We start from the raw sequence: 17,957 nt of genomic DNA, 5'->3' as shown, positions 1-17,957 counted from the left end.
TTAACCTTTCTGCTGCACGGGGAGCGCAGGCAGCAGCCGCGTCACAGCTCAGGCTGGGAGCTGGCAGCAGGGAGGAGGGGGACCCCATCACCACCCGGTGGTACAAAGTCCATGGCAGCAAATGGGCCAAGACAAACCTGCAGAGACCAACCTCCCACCAAAGCCAAACAGCGAATTAACTTCCCTGGCGCAGATCTGAGCCCTTAAAGGGTCCCTGGGGAGCTGCAGCACTGGTTCGACAGCCCCGAAGGGACCCCTGCATGGGGAAGCGCAGAGCAGCAGCCTGCGGAGATGCTCACCTGCCCCTTCTCCTTCTCCTCCTGCTTCTTGCCCTGCCCAGGTGATTTTGCAGAGATAGGAACCACCAGTGAGCACTGCAACAACCTGTGCACCAACACTGCCCTGCACGGCCTCTCCCAGCAGTGCCACCACTTGCCCTGGAGCCTGGCCACCTCCTCTGACAAATTCCCATCACTACAGATATGGACCCAGTCCCCACCCTGGTCCCAGAGACCTACATAATGCACGAGCCACCTGCACCCCTCGGGGCTCCCAACGGAGCCCCAAAACAAGACACAGCTCCTGGGCAGCACGGTGCTCAGGCCACGCGGGTGGCAAAGGTCCAGTCGCTGCAGACGTGGGGTTTTCGGGGGGATGCCGTGTCTGTGCCCATCCCCAAAGCCACATCAGCAGGCAGGAAAATCTTCTGGCACGTGAGATATACACAGAAACACAACAAAGACGCTCTGCCTTGCGTCAAGAGACTCATAAATTTTACCCTGACTCTTGCCCGAGTGCAATTGCTGCAGCCAAAGCCGGTCTAAATGGCTTTTGGGAGACTCATCAGGTGTTCAGGGCTTGCAAAAACTAGGACATCCTGACTTGCCTCTGGCTAACTCCTTTGTGAGAGCCCAGCCAAAGTTTCTCCACCTCTAAATTGGGCTGTAATGACACTTCCCCTCTTTCATGAAGCTTCAACTCTTTCTGATCTAGGTAGGAAAATAAATCACCGCGCGGAGCATAAAAGCCATCAAAACGGCAACCTGGGGTGAATGGAGCCGCAGAGGGAGGGAAGGGCGCGGAAAATGAGAGGCAGTGAGAAAAACAGATGTCATCCCGAGCTCCTTCCCCTGTAGGGTTAATATACACCCCCTCTTTGCTCTTCCCCTCCCTGCCTGCCGCTGGGATCCCCTGCCATTGGCTGTCTCTGTAGGTTTAGGCTAAAAAGCCTGTAATTAGGACCCCGGCTGACACAGATCCAGTTTCCTGGGCAGGCAGATTAAAAAAAAAAAAGAAAAAAGAAAGAGAGAGGGGAAAAAAAAAAAAATTGTTTCCCTAGCTGAGCTTGGATGTTTTCCTTTCGCTTTGCAAAGTTTTCCCTGCTCAGCCTCCATTCCCTCTCCTCCTCCGGAGCGGGGCGGGACGGCGGCGGCCGCAGCGGGGCTGGAGCGGGCGGCGGAGCCCGGAGCGGAGCCCCGGTACCGGGGAGCGGGGAAAGGGCAGGTAAGCGAGGCTGGAAAGGTGTCCCGGGAGCGGTTCTCTGAGCTCCGTGTTGAGCTGGAGCTGGGGGAGAAGGCGCTTGGGAGGTGGGGGGCAGCGGGATAATTCCCCGACCGGGAGTTGTTGCGAGGGGAAGGGGAGGTGAACGAGGGGAGAGGGAGGGTTTTTTTGGCTGTTCTTCTCCAGGAGAAATAAATGGGGGGAGGAGAATGGTATCGCTGCCCCCGCAGCCTTTGTTTTGGGGGAAAATGTCCCGTGAGAGCGGGAGACGGCAGCTGCTCCATCGTGCCAGGCTCTGCCGTCCCCGGAGCGGGCAGGTGCACGGGCACGGGCACGGGGCTGCCAGGGCTGCCCGGCTCCCTCGGCCAACGAGGGTCTCCAGGAAGGGGTGTCAGCTCCACCCTCCCTCCTCCACCCAGGGTTCGGCAGGAATGGGGTGTTTTGGGGTTGGTGATGGAGTTTTCCACTGGAAGCGGCTGGGCCCCGTCACACAGCGACGTGCCGGGATGAGATCGGGTGGCTGCGGGGGAGAGGTGGGGTGGCGGGTCCCGGTTCGTACCCACGGGTGTACGAATGGCTGAGTTACGGCGGGTTAATGGGTTACTGCTCCCTGCCAAGCTGGGGCAGTTGGCCACGCATGTGCTCTCAGGATGGGGGAAAACACACTAAGAAAAGCTCTTTGCAGCACTGGCACATGCCCCCCTGAGCAAACAGGCCACGGTGTTGGCCAGGGTCCCCTCCGGTGAGGTGGAGGACATGGTGCCATACGGCAGAGCAGGATGCTGAGACCCCCTCAGTCATCTGCGGGAGCTCTGCTGACCCTGTCCCTCCACACTGCTGGCCCACAGGGTGGCTGTACCCAGCCAGCAGCACCCAAGTGTTGTTCCACCTCACGCCATCACAGGTCCAAAAGCCACCGCGGGCTCCTTCGTGAGACAGGCTCCGGCTCGGGCAGCCTGGCTTGGGCTGCATTGCAGGACTAGCTTGCTTTGCCAGACCTCAGCTTATCTCACGCTGGAAGAGATGCATCTTTATTGTTCTGCATCTTGATTTCCGCGTACCTTCACTGCAGCTGTGTTGAGAGGAGCTCAAGCGAAACCAGGTTATCCTGTGGGTGAGGTGGTGAATCCAGAAGCCTCTGAAAGCTGCCGGTGCTTTTGGGTACTTGAAAGGGGATCTGGACTTTTTGGTGACAGTGACCTGTTGTTTTTCCTCAGTGTCGTGGAGCTGGAGAGTGTTGGTGCTTCTGAAAAATAGGTTGGAGGGGTCTGAAAGTCTTCTAAGATGGAGAAGTGACTTTAGGAAACCAAAGGCTGTGGCAGAGATGCAGATCAGCCCCTGGCCGTGCTGAATGTGAATGGGCCAGGGTGGCTGTGACCTTGGCAGGAGAGGTCTGGGAGCCCACACACTCCCACAGCCAGCTGGAGAAGGGGGCTGTTCCTGGGTAGCCAAATAAGATTAATATTCCCGTGTGTTTTACCCAGGGAGCTTCGCAAAGGGCTGTAGCTACTGTGAGAATCATGCTCAGAGCAGGAAGGGGAATCGTGCGGGGCCACCGAGCCAGGCAGTGCCAGCGCCAGGACTAGAGCCTGGGTGGCCGTTTGGAGCCTGGCAAAGGCTGAAAGGCTGCGAGCGGACAGGGGAGCACAGCAGGGACATCGCCCATCCTCAGAGAGCACAAGGGAGTGGAGCAATCGCGGTCTGGAGGAGCTCCCACGGGCAGGACGAGAGGTTTTTAAAGCAAAGGCAAATGACAGCCAGTGGCACTCAGCCTGCCCAACTGGTCCCTCACGCGTCCCTTCTCAGGGGACACATCTGCAGTGCTCAGCTCTGTGCTGGCAGGGAGCAACAGCCCCCTCCTGCCACCTCTCCCTGATGCCTGGTCCAGGCTTTCCTGTCCCTATTTTTGAGGGCAGGGGCAGGCTTGGAGCATCCCTGCATCCCTTTGCAGGCCAGCAGGGAAGGGCAAGAGCAGGACTGCCTGGAGGCAGCGAGGGGAGGGCAGGAAGGAAGAGGGGACAGAGATGGGGAGCAGAGGAGATGGACCTGTTGGGGCTGCCTGGCTCCTTAGCATGGGAGGCGTGTACCGCTGTCACTGTCTGGGGCTAATTACAGGGACTTGTCTACAGCCCAGACGGCTGCCAGCCAGCATAATCACATCAAACCCAGCTGGGCTGGGCTCTCCAGCACAGCCCCAGCGATTCACAGCACCCAGAAGCCCTGCCCTCTCTGCTCTCCCCCAGCATCACCCCACTGGGGTCCCTGCTGACAGCCCTGGCACCAGGTGCCCTGGGCACCCTGCCACAGAGCTGGGGCCACGCAGGCACCCCCAGCTCTGCTGAGCCCGCAGAGCATCGCGGGGGTCTAATTACAGCAAAGCCCCAACGGATTAGACAAATGCAGTTTGGAGGCTTCCTAAGCTAAGCACAGCCCAGGACTGCCATCCACCTCCTGTGGGGAGGGAAAAGCAGAGACACGTTACCCAGACAAGGCAGCAGCGGAGCTGGGACCAGTCCCCGAGCCCACGGAGGTTCCCACTCAGCATCCCCAGGGACACACACGATCCTCCTGCGCAGCTGTAGAGCCAAGGCTGGTTCCTGGCCGACACCAGCAGTGCTGTGGTGGTCCTTCCCCAGGTCAGCAAGGCCAGGACTCTGGTCTGGGCTGCAGATACACAGGATTGGGTCAGATGATTTCATCCCTACACAGGTCCCAGAGCTGAGCACAGCTTTACAAGCACTATCCAACCAGCCCTGTGGCCTTTCTGGACTAACCCCAAGCCCCAGGAAGGGGCAAGCAGCCCTTTGGTTTTATCCCCCTGATTAGCCAATTTGCAGCGTTAATCATTGACCCAGGTGCGTGGAAGGGAAACCTGAGCTGCTCGGGCTGATCCCACCCGCTCCCAGCCCCAGAGCTGGACACGTTTGGGTGCAACATCCCGGCACCCCAAGATGCTGCGTAGGAAGGGGCTGAGCTGTGGTGGAGGGAGCGCACTGGGAGCAGAGGCAGGGGCTGAGCTGGGGGTGTCGAAGCTGTTTAGTGGGAGCAGTGGGGATGTGGCTGCTGGTGCTGACCAGGGTGGCCCTGACAGCACAGGCAGGGGGGGATAAACCAGACATGCAGAAATACCATCCCAGTGCGGAGGAGGGAAGTGGTGCTCGTGGTGGCAGTGATGCAGGAGGACTGAGGTGCATGGCCTGGGGGTTACCACCCCTCAGCCCGAGCCCATGCCAAGCCACTTGCTGTATAAAACACTTTCCAGTGCAGTTGATGGTGGGCACTGGGATGCATCCAGGGGGGTCCTGGGGCCGTTTGGTTCCAGCACTGAGATTTGCCCCCAGAGCAGCGGCTCAGCTCCATCCCACGCTCGCTCCCCACGCCGAGGCAGGAAGCACAGGCAGAGGCCATCGGGCTCCGGGCTGGCGTCCAGAGAGCCCCAGGAGCCACCGCATTGCCACCTCGCCTTTGTTTGGGAGAGCCAAGCCAGGAAGGAAGCGAGCGGTAAAAAGCACCACGTGGGGAGGAGGGGACAGGACCCGACGGGTTTCCACTGCGTAACCACGAGCCAGGCGAGGTGGTGGCGGCTGGGCGAGCTGGCTGCCCGGGCAGGAACAGCCGCTCCAGGCAGAACAATAGTAGCCCGTGGGGAATAAATTATTTTCCACTGAACTGGGCTAGACCTCGATCTCCTCCCGCTGTCCCACTAGACCAGGGATTAGCCGTGCCAGCAAAGGACTGGTGGCAGCTGGGGCAATTCTCCCTCTGTGGGTGAGTGAACAGCCAGTGCCAGTTCCCAAAACCTGCTCCAGCTTGAGCATGGGCATCTGGGGTCTTCCCTGCCCGGCTTCAACCCCCCGCCATCCCGTCAGCACCTCCTGTGCAGCAGACAAAGCCCCAGCCCTGCTGAGCATCCGTGCCCGCAGCGTGGGTTTGCTTATAACCCCTGCAGAGAAAGGAGCAGCCCCCAAAGCGCGTGGACTCCCGCAGTGCTTCAGCCAAGGGTCTCGAGGTCGTGGTGGTGCTGAGCATCGTCCCGCCTGGACCTGCCCTGAGGTCCCTCCCCAGGACCAGGGGCTGCTTGTCCTGCTGCCACGTGGAGCCAGGTCTGCGCTGGGCAGGTGGGACGATGCACGTCCTGGGGACGGACCCCCGCTCCCTGCCTCGCCGAGGGTCTCACCAGCTCTGATCCTCTCTCCCCAGCTCATGTCCCTGCCGAGCTCCGCATGGCCCCAGCGAGACGAGCCTCCCCCCGCCAGCACCGCCACCGGCCTCCCGCCAGCCTCGTCCGACAGCGACTCCGGCTGTGCCCTGGAAGAGTACCCGGAGCCCCCCGCGGACCCCGCTCCCCCCGAGGTGGGCAGCACCCACCTCTCCCCCAGCCCTGCGGGTGCCATCCATGGGTGGTACCCGCAGCCGAGCACCCCCAGCCCTGCGATAAAACACATATTTTAGCAACGCAGCTTAATCCTCCTAAAAATCCACTCGTGTTTCTCTCTCCTGCGCGACACCCCAAGGTCCCGCTGTGCCTCGGCACCCGCTCGCCCCAGCCCGTCTCTGCCGCCGACAGGACCCGGCTCGGCGCCCGAGCCCTCCTGCAGCAGCTGCCTCCGCAGGACTGCGATGTAAGACACGTATTTATGGGGTGCTGCCCACCCTGGGCTTGGCCCCCCGCGCATCCCCTCACCTCCACCTCCCCGCGCAGGAGCGGTACTGCCCCGACCTCGCCGAGGAGGAGAGGAGGCAGCTACGAGCGTTCAGCGCCCGACGGAGACGGGAGGCTCTGGGGCAGGGGCTGGCATGTCCCGTGCCAGGTCCTTGCCATGGCTGTCCCTGCAAGAAGGTGAGGCATCCCCCCCTCCCAGCACCCGTTCCCCAGCGGGGACCCATCCCCAGAAGCCAGCCTGGCCCCAAACCCCGTGTCCCTCTGCCTTGCAGTGCGGCAGGAGGCTGAACAAAGGGGACCCAGGGATTTCAGCATCTCAGCTCGGGGACCAGTTCTGGCACCCGTCCTGCTTCTCCTGCCACTTCTGCCACCAGCCCTTGGTGGACCTCATCTACTTCCAGCAGGATGGGAGGATCTACTGCGGCCGGCACCACGCCGAGCTCTTCCGACCCCGCTGTGCCTCCTGCGACCAGGTGGGTGCCGGGCAGGGGAGAGGCTTTTTTACCTTCCTTCTGCTGTTAAAAGCTCCTGTGCTTGGCTGGGGGCTGCAGGGCAGCAAGAGCCGCTGATGGGCAGGAGGAAAGGTTCCTTCTGAGCCTTGCAGGGAGCTCCATGCCCATGCCGAGGCACGGGGGCTTCTCCTCTCTCCTCGGCACAGCAAAGCATCCTCCTGGCTACGGGTTTTCTAGCCGGGTGCTTGGAGGATGGGTTGTTTTTCCCCCCCCTCCAGCTGATCTTCATGGAGGAGTGCATCGAGGCGGAGGGCCGGCGCTGGCACCCGGAGCACTTCTGCTGCCTGGAGTGCGACGAGCCCCTGCGCGGGCAGCGCTACGTGATGTGCAGCGGGCGGCCCTGCTGCCGCGGCTGCTTCGAGAGCCTCTTCGCCGAGCCGTGCCAGGCCTGCGGGGACCCCATCGGTATGGCCCCCGTCCCGCCCCACAACCCTGGGTAGGGCACAGCGGGGCTCCCCTGCCCGGGCAGGCGGGATGTGGGCTGGGAGGGCTGCGGAGCCAGAGCCCCGCGGCTGGGTGCGGAGGACGGGTTTTGGCACGCGGCTGCGGGAAGAGCCTCCCCCTCACCCCTGGTTGCCCCTCAGGTGCTGACAGCGAGGAGGCCACCCACCAAGGGCTCCACTGGCACGCCCGAGCCGCCTGCTTCTGCTGCAGCCTCTGCCGAAAGCCGCTGCGTGGGCAGCCCCTCACCTCCCGCCACGGCCGGCTCTTCTGCTCCGAGACCTGCAGCCTGGGCTGGGACGTGTCCTCCACCGCTTCCGACTCCTCCGACTCCGCTTTCGCCTCCGCCCCGTCCCCCAACTCGACGCCGCTCTCCCGAGCCGGCCCCGGCAGCAGGACCACGCCGGGGATGGGCAGCACCTCGGCGCCCGGGGGCTGTCTGCAGCGGGTGGAAGGGGCAGGTAGGGATCGTCCTGCTCCGCTTGCTGCATGGCGAGAGGGGAGCGGGAGCAAATCCAGGCCCTGCTCAGCCCCTGGGTACTTTCTGGGGTACATTGCATGGGTGCAGCCCAACCCAGGGCTGGAGCAGCGACGAGGAGCCCCCAGCCCAGCTCCCGCGGGCAGGCAAGCGCTGGCAGCTGGGACTTGGGTGGTACAACCCTCTGTCGCATCCCGAGGCAGCCCTCGCTGCACGAGGGGCTGTGGCAGGGCAGGCTCAGCCTTCCTCTTCCTCACCCATCCTTGCTTTCCTTTTTCCAGAGGCGTTTCTGGATGAGGCCCCTGTGCATCCTGCATTCAGGAGCCCGGAGGACCGCGGAGCAGCTGCAAAGGAGCAGAGCAGGGATGCTGTGCACACAGGGGTGCTGGGACCACCAGCCGGCCACCCCTGTGCCCCCCAGCCCAGCGCAGAGGGTCCCAACCAGCCCGGAGCCTTGGGCCACACGGTTTCGGGGGGCCCTGACCCCCGAACACCCGCAGGCAACGCAAACCCACGCTTCCGAGCAGGCACGGCCCCTGCCCGACACAGCCCACGGCCGGAGGACATCGACCTGCAGGACATCACGGAGGAGGATGACTCCTGGTGTCCCACCTGCTCTTCATCTTCGGACTCGGAGGAAGAGGGTTTCTTCTTTGGGAAGCCCATCCCCAAGCCGGGGATGAGGCCCCCGGGCAGGGAGCCCCTGGGGAGGGCCGGGGGTAGGACGGCGAAGCTGTGGGGCAGCAGCAAGCACTGCAGTGTGTCCTAGCAGCAGGGACGGCAGGGTCCTCGACCGGCACTGCCACCCTGCCAGCCCCTGCCACGGTCTCAACATGTTCCAAGCGTGTTTTGGACGCGGCCCAAGGCTGGTGGGGAGAAGGCGCGGGGCTCCTTCCCCCCGGCAGCTGCTGGCAAAGCGCAGCCTGCAATTCCTGCCGGCCTCTCCCGCAATTAGGAACAGGTAAAGCAGGTAGGGAGCCGAGAGCCGGCAGCCCGCACCGCTGCACGCTCCCCGCCGAGGCGGCGGGCCCCGAGGGTGCTTGGGACAAGGGCAGCTGCCTGCATCGCCCCGCTGCGGGGCTGCTGCTGGGGACCCATGGGGACAGGATGGGTGCTGGCCTCCAGGGTCAGATCCATCCCTAGGACACCTCCTTGAAGGATGAGCATCGTTGCCAGATGCTCTCCAGCCCCGGCAGCACCGAGTCCCCCTGCCACTGTGGGGAAAGGGTGGGAGGGGACCAGGGGGGCAGCTGTGCTGCTGCCGCAGACGATGCTCCAATAAAGCTCAGCTGAAACCCGAACACAGGAGAGCCACGTCTGCCCCATTGCTCCCCACCTCGGGGTCGCTGCGGCATGGACCATGGCACCGAAGGGGTGAGACCCCTGGGGGCAGCCGCTGTGCTCCACCAGAGCCGGGGGTCCCCCATAGTGGGTCCGGGATGGGGGTCTACTGTGGGACCCCTCCCTGTGCACACCAGCCCCAGGAGAGCGGGACCAGAGCGATGGCAGAGCCGGGGCTGCAAACATTACAAATGGTTTATTTTCAGATTTAAAGCCAAGAACAACCCCTGAGGTTTCGGTGCCCATCCCAGTGAGCCAGGAACGGGGGTGAGGAGCCAGGGCAGTGGGGAGCTCCCTGCAGCCGCTCTCCCGCCACCCTCCAGTAAAACCAGCTCCCCTTTTGCTGCACATACAGGTCTGGGCAGGGCTAAAACTAAGCACCCCATAGCCTCCATCTCCAAGAGGGAGGGTGGGATTGTGCCAACATGTCCATACCACCTTGATCTGAGGGCTCAGCACCTTCACCAGCACCCTGATGCACCGGCACAGCCCCCCATCACCCCCCCAACCCCGGCTGGCAAAAGGGGGTCTCCAGCCGCTCACGCCGGCCCCCCCTCAGCTGAGCATGGCTGAGTCGTAGCTGTCGATGAAGTCCTCCAGCTCCTGGAGGTGATGGATGCGGCCCTGACGGAGGTTGGCCCTCAGCGCCAGCCCCAGCGCCGCCTCCATGGAGGGCTCCTTCTGCAGCAGCATCGTGGCCACCACCGCAATGGTCAGGCTGAACTGCTGGTACGACTGCAGGGGAGCGGCACGGGGTCAGCACGGGGTGCCCCAAAACCTCCTTGCCAGCAGTGTGCAGTCCCCGTGGGGTATTTTTTTCCCCCAGGGCAAGTCCATGAACCCCCTGACAGCGCCCGAGCCCCTGCAAAACCCTTCTCACCCACAAGCATGTTCCCCTGCAAGCATCAGCACCAGGAGGGGTTTTCTCCCCAATGACCCCATCACTTTCGTGTCGCCCATCACGCAGAATCGCCATTCACGTCCCCCATCACCCTTTTATCATGGTTCAAAGGGTCCTTGGGAGAGCCCTCCAACCCCACAGCTGGTCCCAGACCCCTGCACACCTCAGCCAGGGCCTCCCAGGACTCACCAGCTCGATCTCCTCCTTCCTGGCGAGGACGGCAGCAGAGCGGAGGTCCACACCGGCTGGGATGGGTGTTGGGAGCGCCGAGCAGAACCAGCGCTGGTCGCCTGCAGCCTGGGCAGTGGGAAAGGTGAGGAAGGGTCAGATGCTTCAAAGGGGAGAGGGACTGGGCAAGGTTGGAGCCAAACTGGAGCTGCTAGTACTGACTGCCAGCCAGGGACTGGTCACCCTGCAGGGGCACCCGCTGGGACCTGGGGTGCTGGTTTGGCACCCTTCCCTCGGGTGCAGGAGCTGCCCCCGGCTCCCTCCCCAGCCCTGCTAGGATTTCCCTTCCCCATTAGGCAGTAATTAAGCCACCCTGCAGTGCTCCCATTTGCTTCGTTAAAGCTCAAATCCCGAGGTCGTTCACGCTCCAGCATGCTCTCAAGCCTGTTTTTTTGGCCTTTCTCCCAGCTGTCTCCAGTTTATCGGCACCTCCGGCACAGCCAGCACTGGGGCTGACACAGGCTCTGCCTCCAGATAAGGCAGCGCTTTAACCCCAGCTCGTGATCCCGCAAACAGGGGGGCCGGAGGGAACCCCCCCCCCACTGCTCCTGGGCTATGGCAGCATCCCTGAGCTGAGGGCACCTGCCCTGCGTGGGGGAGCCGAGGCACCCTGACCCCGTACCGGCTTCGTCTCACTGGCCCCAGGAGGGTGCGGGGTCCCCGGTGAGGTTTCTGGCGTGGTGCAGACGTCGGAGCCAGCCTGGCTGGGCTGTGTGTCGGGCTCTGCGGTAGCTCCCGGCGGGTTTTCAGATGGCTGAAGGTCCCCGAGAAGCTGTGGGAGAGAAAGGGGCTGGGGGAGGAAGGCAGCAGCCGCGCAGGAGCCGGGGGAGCCAGTGCTGCCAGCACACCCCTGCCCACAGCAGCCACCTTGGTGGGCTGTCCTGGGAGGGGGACACGCCACGGAGCTGCCCACCACGCGCTGAGACTCACCCCATCGCCGGCGGCTTCTGCCTCGGCTTCTCCAGCGCCGCTCGGCAGATCCTGCTGTCCCCGGCAGCGCGGGCAGCGCTCAGCAGCCACCCCGTCAGCGGAGCCGGCCGCCGCAGGGTCCCCCTCGGCAGGCTCCGGAGGGGCTGTCGGACCGTGGGGAGGGGGCTCGTCCCCTGTGCCAGCCTCAGGGACGCTTTGGCTGCACGGCTCTACCTGCGCAAAGCAGCACAGACACATGGCAGCACCCGCGGCAAGGGGAGAAAAAGAGGTTTGCAAAGGGGACTGCGAGCTCCCACCTCCCCCGGGGAATGCTTTCAGGTGGGAAGAGACGGGTCAGCTCATACCTCAGGGTGCTCCCCCGTCCCCGCAGAGCTCTCCTCCGGCGGCGCTGGCTCCGTTTCCGATGCAGAGGGGCCCTGGCCGTGGCTGCCCGCAGGTTTCTGCTCGGCTCCCGGCTCAACCTGGGGACACGCAATGGCATGAGGCTGGGACACGTCTGGCCCGGGGAGAAGAGCTGGGGGACGGGGTGCTAAAACCCAAAGGAAACCACGGGGCTTTGCAGCCCCAGAGAAGAGTCAGGAAAACATCCATGCCTGGCAAAGAGACAGCGAGGTGGAGAGCGAAAGGGCTGGATGAGAGGGAGAAGGAAGACGTTGCACTGGCCGAAGGGACCCCTGAGCCAGGCACCTCCAGGGGTGTGAGCATCCCTGCCTGCGCCCGGGAGAGGGGTGCTGCCCTACCGGCACCGCTCCTGCTGCCTGCGCCGGCTCCGCAGCCTTCGTTGCAGCCAGGGGATCAGCAGCCGGGCTCTTCGGAGGGGTGCTGGTGGGTCTGGGGGGATTTGGCACCTTCCTGCTCGCCGCCGGCGGGCCCTGGGGGGAACCACGCCGGTTAGGGGCACGGCAGCACCACGCGGGGGTCAGACCCTGCAAACTGTGTCACTGCTGGGTGCTGGGATGGGACGGGGGGGTAAAAACCCACAACCTGAGCCGTCTGTCCCCTCCTCTGTGCGCCGCCTTTGCAGGAAATCCGTGGCTGGGGAGGATCAGGGTGCTGCGGCGCTTCTTTGACCCCCGGCCGGCTCACCCTCAAGGCGGGAGGACAGGACCTGGAGGATGGCTGATGCCCTGCGGAGCGAGAAACACGATGGGAGCGACTCCTTGCTCTGCCCGAGGAGATGCTGCCCAGCACGGCGCGGGGCCCCTCGCAGCCGTTACAGGGTTGGCACAAACCTCTGGAGGGCAAGAGGCACGGGAGGCGTTGGACCACGGTCAGCTGTCGGGGGCCATGGCGAAGGCGTCGGTAGCGTTTCCCACCCGGGGCATAATAGCCCCAGGACCGGTGGTCACCCTGGAAGCCACCTTGCTCCCTGTAGCAGCAAAGGCAGCCCCGGGGAGGGGGTGGGATTTAGGCTGGAAGTGGTCTCTGGTGCAAACCCCTCCACCCTGAGTAGGGCCAGATTCAAACCTCCATCACCCCTTGGCTGTGCACTGGAGCAGAGCCTGGCCCCCGCGCCCCTGCTCGCCACCCCACACCTGGCACAGGCACCCACCTTGGCAGGCTGGCGGGGGGCCAGGGTGGGTGCTGCTCCTTGTCGGGGAATTCGGGCCAGGCAAAGCAGTCAGGGCTGGGCAGTGGCGGCTCCTGCGGGGAAGGGGGTGGGTTTAGACACGGAGAGGATGCTGTGGCTGCAGAGCGGAGAAGCTGAGGAGCTGCTGCTGCTCCCACCACCCTACAGGGAAACCTGTCCCCGTGCACTGTCCTTGTCACCGGGGCCATGAATAGCCCCTGCCCCATTTCACCTGCTCCCTGTCCTTGGTCCCGTGGCCGCTGCCACCCCCCCAGCCCCTCACCGGGTGCCAGTCCTCTCTGAAGCAGCCCTCGGGTCCTAGATTGTCTTCTCTGTCATCCCACGGGGGCGGCGGGGGACAGTCATGGGGTGCCCGTCTCCTGTCCTCCTCGTCCCAAGGGAAGTCATCAGGGCAAGGGAAGGGACTGGGGCCCCAGGGATCAGGCTGCGATGGCAAATCACTGTTGGTGAGGATGGTGGCACACTGGGGGTAGCCACACAGCTGCCACCCCTCCGCCAACCCACGACCCCCTCACCGGGTGCCAGCCCTCACGACCTCGGCTGTCTTCTTCATTGTCCCAGCGGGGTGGTGGGGGACAGTCGTGGGCTGCCCATCCCCTGTCCTCCTCGTTCCCATGGAAGTCATCAGGGCCAGGGAAGGGTCTGGGGTCCCAGGGATGGGGCTGCAACAGCAAATCGCTGCCGGTGAGGACGGCAGCTCGCTGCGGTGTTTCAGTTTTGCCGTGATTCCCCCTCCCCGCCATGGCCCTCAGCTCTTTCTGCTCCTCCTGCTCCCGGGGGAGCCTCTGGCTTTGATCACCCCAGATGTGTTGGTGAACCCTGACAGCGCCGTCTCCTCTCGCTGCACGGCTGCTTGCCCCAGCCCCTGGCACCTTACCGGGCACCATCTGCCCCTGCCTCTCCCGTGCTGGTGCTCCCAGGGTGGCTCTTCCCAGATGTCCTGGGGGCTGTGAGCGTGGGGCGGCAGTGGTCCAGCCTGCCACGGACCGTGCTGTGGAGAGGGCACAGGGAGACGAAAGCAGGATGAGACCCTCACCTTCGCCCTTGCATCAGCTGGATGCTGAGCAGGGACGGGGAGCCAGGAGCCCGTCCACCCTCCTCTCCCGGCCGAGGTCCCAGACAACTCCCAGTTCCTCCCCACACCGCAACGACGCTCTCCTGGCTCCCTGACATCCCAAGCGATGGAGCAGCAGGCGCCCATCCTTGCCCCACAAAGCTCCCCCGCTCCCAAGCACACCCTCATGCCCAGCTGTGTGGCAGCAGGAGGGCGGCAAAACCACCTACCTCCCTGGGGAACCCCCTCCTGCAGTGCCTCGGCGACCACATCTTGCCAAAACCTCGTCCTGGCCCGGGTCCCAGCAAGGAGAAGGCCCCCGTGGGGTCAGCATCCACCTGCGAAGGGAAAGGTGAGGGTGAGCACATCCCCCAGGACGTCACTGCTGGCTTGGGGATGGCTGCTGGCCAGATGCCACCTCCTCCTGGCTCTGCTGAGCCCCAAGCGTTGGGTCACCTCCAGAGCCACACGGCATCACCACCAGCGAGTACCCACAGGAGATGGGCGAGCTGGGGGCCACACGGACCTGCTCCCCGTCCCAGGAGGGGACACATGTCCTGGCAATGCCGAGGCTGCTCCCTGGGCACTCCCGCACTCCCCTTGCCCGCAGCCACGTTTCAATCGCCCTGGGCAAACCCCACGGGTCACAGCACCCAGCGGCACCACCCCGCTATTGTCCCACGGGATCCCAGCCAAGACTGGGACATGGGACTTGGACAAGCTGCCCACTGGGTGCCCCCGGCCAGCCCAGCACCACAGTGGGGTGCGAGCCCTGCTCCAGGCTGTCCCCCTGCCCCTGCGCTGCTCCCACAGGACAGCCTGGCACGGGCACGGTCTGGGCTCTCTGTAGGGGCGAGGGGGCTCAAACCCCACAGATGCAAATCTCCCAGGCTCCCCAGGACAAGCCTTTGCGGCTTCCCCACCGCCCGGCCGCAGAGGCTGTGGGGGTCAGAGATCAGGGCTTATCGCCAGGGCCACCACCGCAGAGAGCAGGGGACGCTCTGACCCCAAACCAGCCGACCCCAGCCCGGCCGGGGCACTGGGCTCCCCCAGTTAATGCTAGCAGGCTCGACCCAGGCTGGCAGGAGTTAACAGCAGCCCAGGCACCACTCTTTGTCTCACGGGTCAGCAAGGACCATGCTAGGGCAGTAGGGAAAGTAAAAGCAAGAAAAGAACACTTTTGTCCCCAAATTGAGGCTTTACCTGGCCGATCAGTCCCAAGCAGCCCTGGTAGCAGCTTGCCTGCCCGAGAAGCATTGCATGGAGACCCCGCAGCCCAGCCCAGCTCCCAGCAGCCCCTCACCCCTGGGGCTGCCGGATCTCACCCATTTGCTGAACACAAACCAATAGCAAGTGATCGCTGATGGCTGCCAGGTGCTAATTAGCCCCCAGGGAGTTCCCTTGGAGCCCTGATTTCCCTTCCCTGAAAGCCAAGCAGCAGTGCCCTCCAGGAGCTTTTACTCCAGTTTGCAGAGAGTCTCCTTACACTGGTTTCAGCTGCTGAGAATAAACACTGGCTAACAGGGGAAGCACAGAGAGGCCAACAGACCCCCCTCATCTCCCGAGGGGGGCACAGACCCCAGGCAGCATCTCAAACCGGCCTCTGATAACCAGGGACAGCCAAATTCCTCCCGTTATCCAAGATCCCTCAGTAAACCTGGTTTAAAGCAGAGTTTGATGCAAGACCTGCAAACTTTTTGCTCCCCATCAGCCTCTGGGTGCAGCCCCTGATCCTGCTCCGTCCCACCCCTGCTGCTCAACCGTGCAAGGGGGGACCCTGCACCGCTGGGGCACAGAGCACCCGTGCAAGAGGGGACCCTGCACCCCCAGGGCACAGAGCCACCGTGCAGGGGGGGACCCTGCACCCCCAGGGCACAGAGCACCCATGCAAGGGGGGACCCTGCACCCCCAGGGCACAGAGGGTCTCCCAAGTCCAAGGCATCACCTCCACCAGGCACCTCCAGCCTCTCCTCCTCCCTATTTCCCTGCGTTCCCACAGGGAATGACACTCCCAGTTCGTTAGCACCAGTGAGATGTGCTAGTACAAGGTACAGACATCTCGCCCGGCCCCGCGATGAGACTCCTCGCCTTCCTGATACTTCACGAACATCTGCATCGTATCAGGGGCTGACAGCAGCGGGAGGTTTGGCTGGCGGCTGGGAATGCTTTGATAACAAGCTGGTCTGAACTGGTCTGCCCAGCAATGCAAAAACCCGCATCAACGTGGAGTGCGAAGAGGAGTTTACGACCTTGCAGGAACGCGGGAGGAGATAAGGGGGAACAGGGAGGCACAGGGTGAGCTTGTTGATGCCAAATGTTAGCGAAGGAGGAGATAAAAGGGAAAGCCCGAAGTCTGAAGGGGAGTAAAATCCTTCAAAAGCAGCAAACAAGCGGTGCTGTTCCCAGGGATGGGGCAGCCCGTGGCCCATCGGAGCTGGCTGCTTCTCAACGCTTCTCCCACCGGGCAGATAACGCACAGCCTTCCAGCTGGTCGGTTAATTACAGTCTCTAATAGTGATAAATCAATTAACTAACTGGGTGGATCAATGAGCTCTTTGGGATTTGGGAAAGGAATACAGCAGCAGGCACAAATGCAGCTGCACCCCGATGGCCACTGTCACAATACAACCCCCTTGAGAGCCGAGTGGCTCCGTAACCCCACGGCCCCTTGGCTGGTGAGCCTGGTGTGGTGACCTGGTGTCCCCTCAGAGGAGGATAACTAGCTCTCAGGGAGAGGGGAAAGAGGAGTAATAGGAAAGCTATGCTAATTGCTAGAAATTCTGTGTAAGGACAAGCTACTCTGGTTGCTAAAATCTTTATATAAAGCTCTAATTATAACCAGAACCCTGTGGCCAGTTCTCATTCCACAAAGGATCCTTAAAAGAACCCGCCCGTCCCCGTAGCATCGGGTGACACACAGCACACCCCAAAAGGTGCAAACCGCGTCAGGTTTGGGGCTCTGCAGGGCACGCCTCGGCTCGGCCCGGGTTACTTTAGCAGGTCTCAGTCCCACAAGCTGCTTTTTCCAGGCACAAGAGCTCAGGCACAGAACGTGCGGGGTCCAGGCCCCGGTCTCGGTGCACCGATCTCCTCCCAGCTCGCCCAGGGAACGCCCTGTCCCGCTGGTAACCAGCCATCACGGTGACCCCGGCTGCTCCATCCTGGATTGTTTGATGTGGAACAACGCGGGCACGGTAATATATAATCTGCTGTCAAAGAGTGTGGAAATCAAGGCAGGGACAGCTGCAATTACAGTGAAATTAGTACCAGGGCACTGAGAAAAGGTGATGGATGCCCAGGTAAGCGCCAGGGCAGGGTGCCCCGGCAGCAGGTACACGTGCAAGGCTTAATGACGCTAATGAAGCCAGTTCTGCTGTCGGGATGTCCCCTCCTGATAGAAACAGGCACCTCCCGGGGAAGGTGTTGATGCCTGGGGTGGCAGAGAGCTTTTTTTTTTCCCCCCAAAAGCTGCAAAGGCTGAGAGTGGGGTTGCTGGGAGCGGGGCAGCGGGTCAGGGAAAGGCCAGGCCCTGCGGGGGACTGAGGGCAGCGGGCTCACGGCGGGGAGAGCGGACAGAGATCTGCAAATGGGAGCGAAAGAGCAGGAAGGAGTGGAAGGGAAAAGGGAGAACTGGGGAAGAAGATACAGCATGAAGGTTCAGGCACACGCAGGGAGGGACAGAGGAGACAGGAGGGATGTTTTCGCAATGCCACAACGCCGCCCTGCCCACGGGTACTGCCGGTGCTTACTGCTGAGCGCTGTCCTTTGGGGCGCAGCGGCGGGGGTTACAACCGTCCGGGCTCCGGGCTCCAGCATCTGCACCGGGAAAACCCACAGTCACACGGGAGCAGAGGTATCACCCCCGCCCCGCCACCCGACCAGGGCCCGGGCCAGGGCCCACGCAGCGCTTCAGCCATGCCGTCACTTCCCACGGGTTTTTCCCCTGTCTACCGCCCCGCCACGGAGCAGCAACCCCCGAGAGCGGCTGCCCCGGCACCGGCTGCCCCCCCGCCGCTGCGCACACCCGGCGCCCCGGGCCCCCCATGCCCCCATGCGGGGCTCAGCCGGGGGTGGGGGGGTTTCACCTGGCTGCACGGCGGCGGCCGCCGCTGCCCCGGATCCTACCGTGCCGGCAGCACCCGCTGCCAATGGCCGGCGTGAGGCCGGGGTGTGCACGGGGGGACCCGGCAAGGCGCGGGCGGGGCCGCACCGGACAGCGCCACCCGCACCCTCCCGTTGCACGGGCAGCCGCGCGCCTCGTGCAAGGCCGGGCTGCGCCTGCGCGTTGCGCGGGGCCCGGGCCCGCCGCTGGGACGAG

The 17,957-nt window shown here is 63.5% G+C and overlaps 2 protein-coding genes across 2 annotated transcripts; one reads left to right on the top strand and one right to left on the bottom strand.

Annotated features, from left to right (window-relative positions):
• Window positions 1-1,325: 1,325 nt before the first annotated feature.
• PRICKLE4 (prickle planar cell polarity protein 4) lies at window positions 1,326-8,895 on the top strand. Its single transcript, XM_068419418.1, has 8 exons — window positions 1,326-1,503; window positions 5,701-5,853; window positions 6,015-6,122; window positions 6,203-6,340; window positions 6,436-6,636; window positions 6,894-7,080; window positions 7,260-7,577; window positions 7,876-8,895. The coding sequence occupies exons 2-8, from the start codon at window positions 5,704-5,706 to the stop codon at window positions 8,361-8,363; spliced, it is 1,590 nt and encodes a 529-aa protein (XP_068275519.1). The 5' UTR covers window positions 1,326-1,503; window positions 5,701-5,703; the 3' UTR covers window positions 8,364-8,895.
• A 217-nt stretch (window positions 8,896-9,112) lies between these two features.
• On the bottom strand, window positions 9,113-17,910 carry LOC137674034 (basic salivary proline-rich protein 2-like). The gene is made up of 15 exons (XM_068419139.1): window positions 17,765-17,910; window positions 17,389-17,455; window positions 13,870-13,977; window positions 13,463-13,576; window positions 13,121-13,247; window positions 12,848-13,009; window positions 12,547-12,638; window positions 12,227-12,363; window positions 11,976-12,121; window positions 11,735-11,866; window positions 11,339-11,455; window positions 10,995-11,207; window positions 10,687-10,836; window positions 10,026-10,133; window positions 9,113-9,670 (listed from the first exon to the last, which is right to left on the bottom strand). Exons 3-15 carry the CDS (start codon window positions 13,971-13,973, stop codon window positions 9,491-9,493), a joined length of 1,782 nt encoding a protein of 593 aa, XP_068275240.1. The 5' UTR covers window positions 13,974-13,977; window positions 17,389-17,455; window positions 17,765-17,910; the 3' UTR covers window positions 9,113-9,490.
• Window positions 17,911-17,957: the final 47 nt, after the last annotated feature.

Source organism: Nyctibius grandis, chromosome 27, assembly GCF_013368605.1.
Source record: "Nyctibius grandis isolate bNycGra1 chromosome 27, bNycGra1.pri, whole genome shotgun sequence".
Classification (NCBI taxonomy): Eukaryota; Metazoa; Chordata; class Aves; order Nyctibiiformes; family Nyctibiidae; genus Nyctibius; species Nyctibius grandis.
This window is presented reverse-complemented; position numbering and strand designations above follow the sequence as displayed.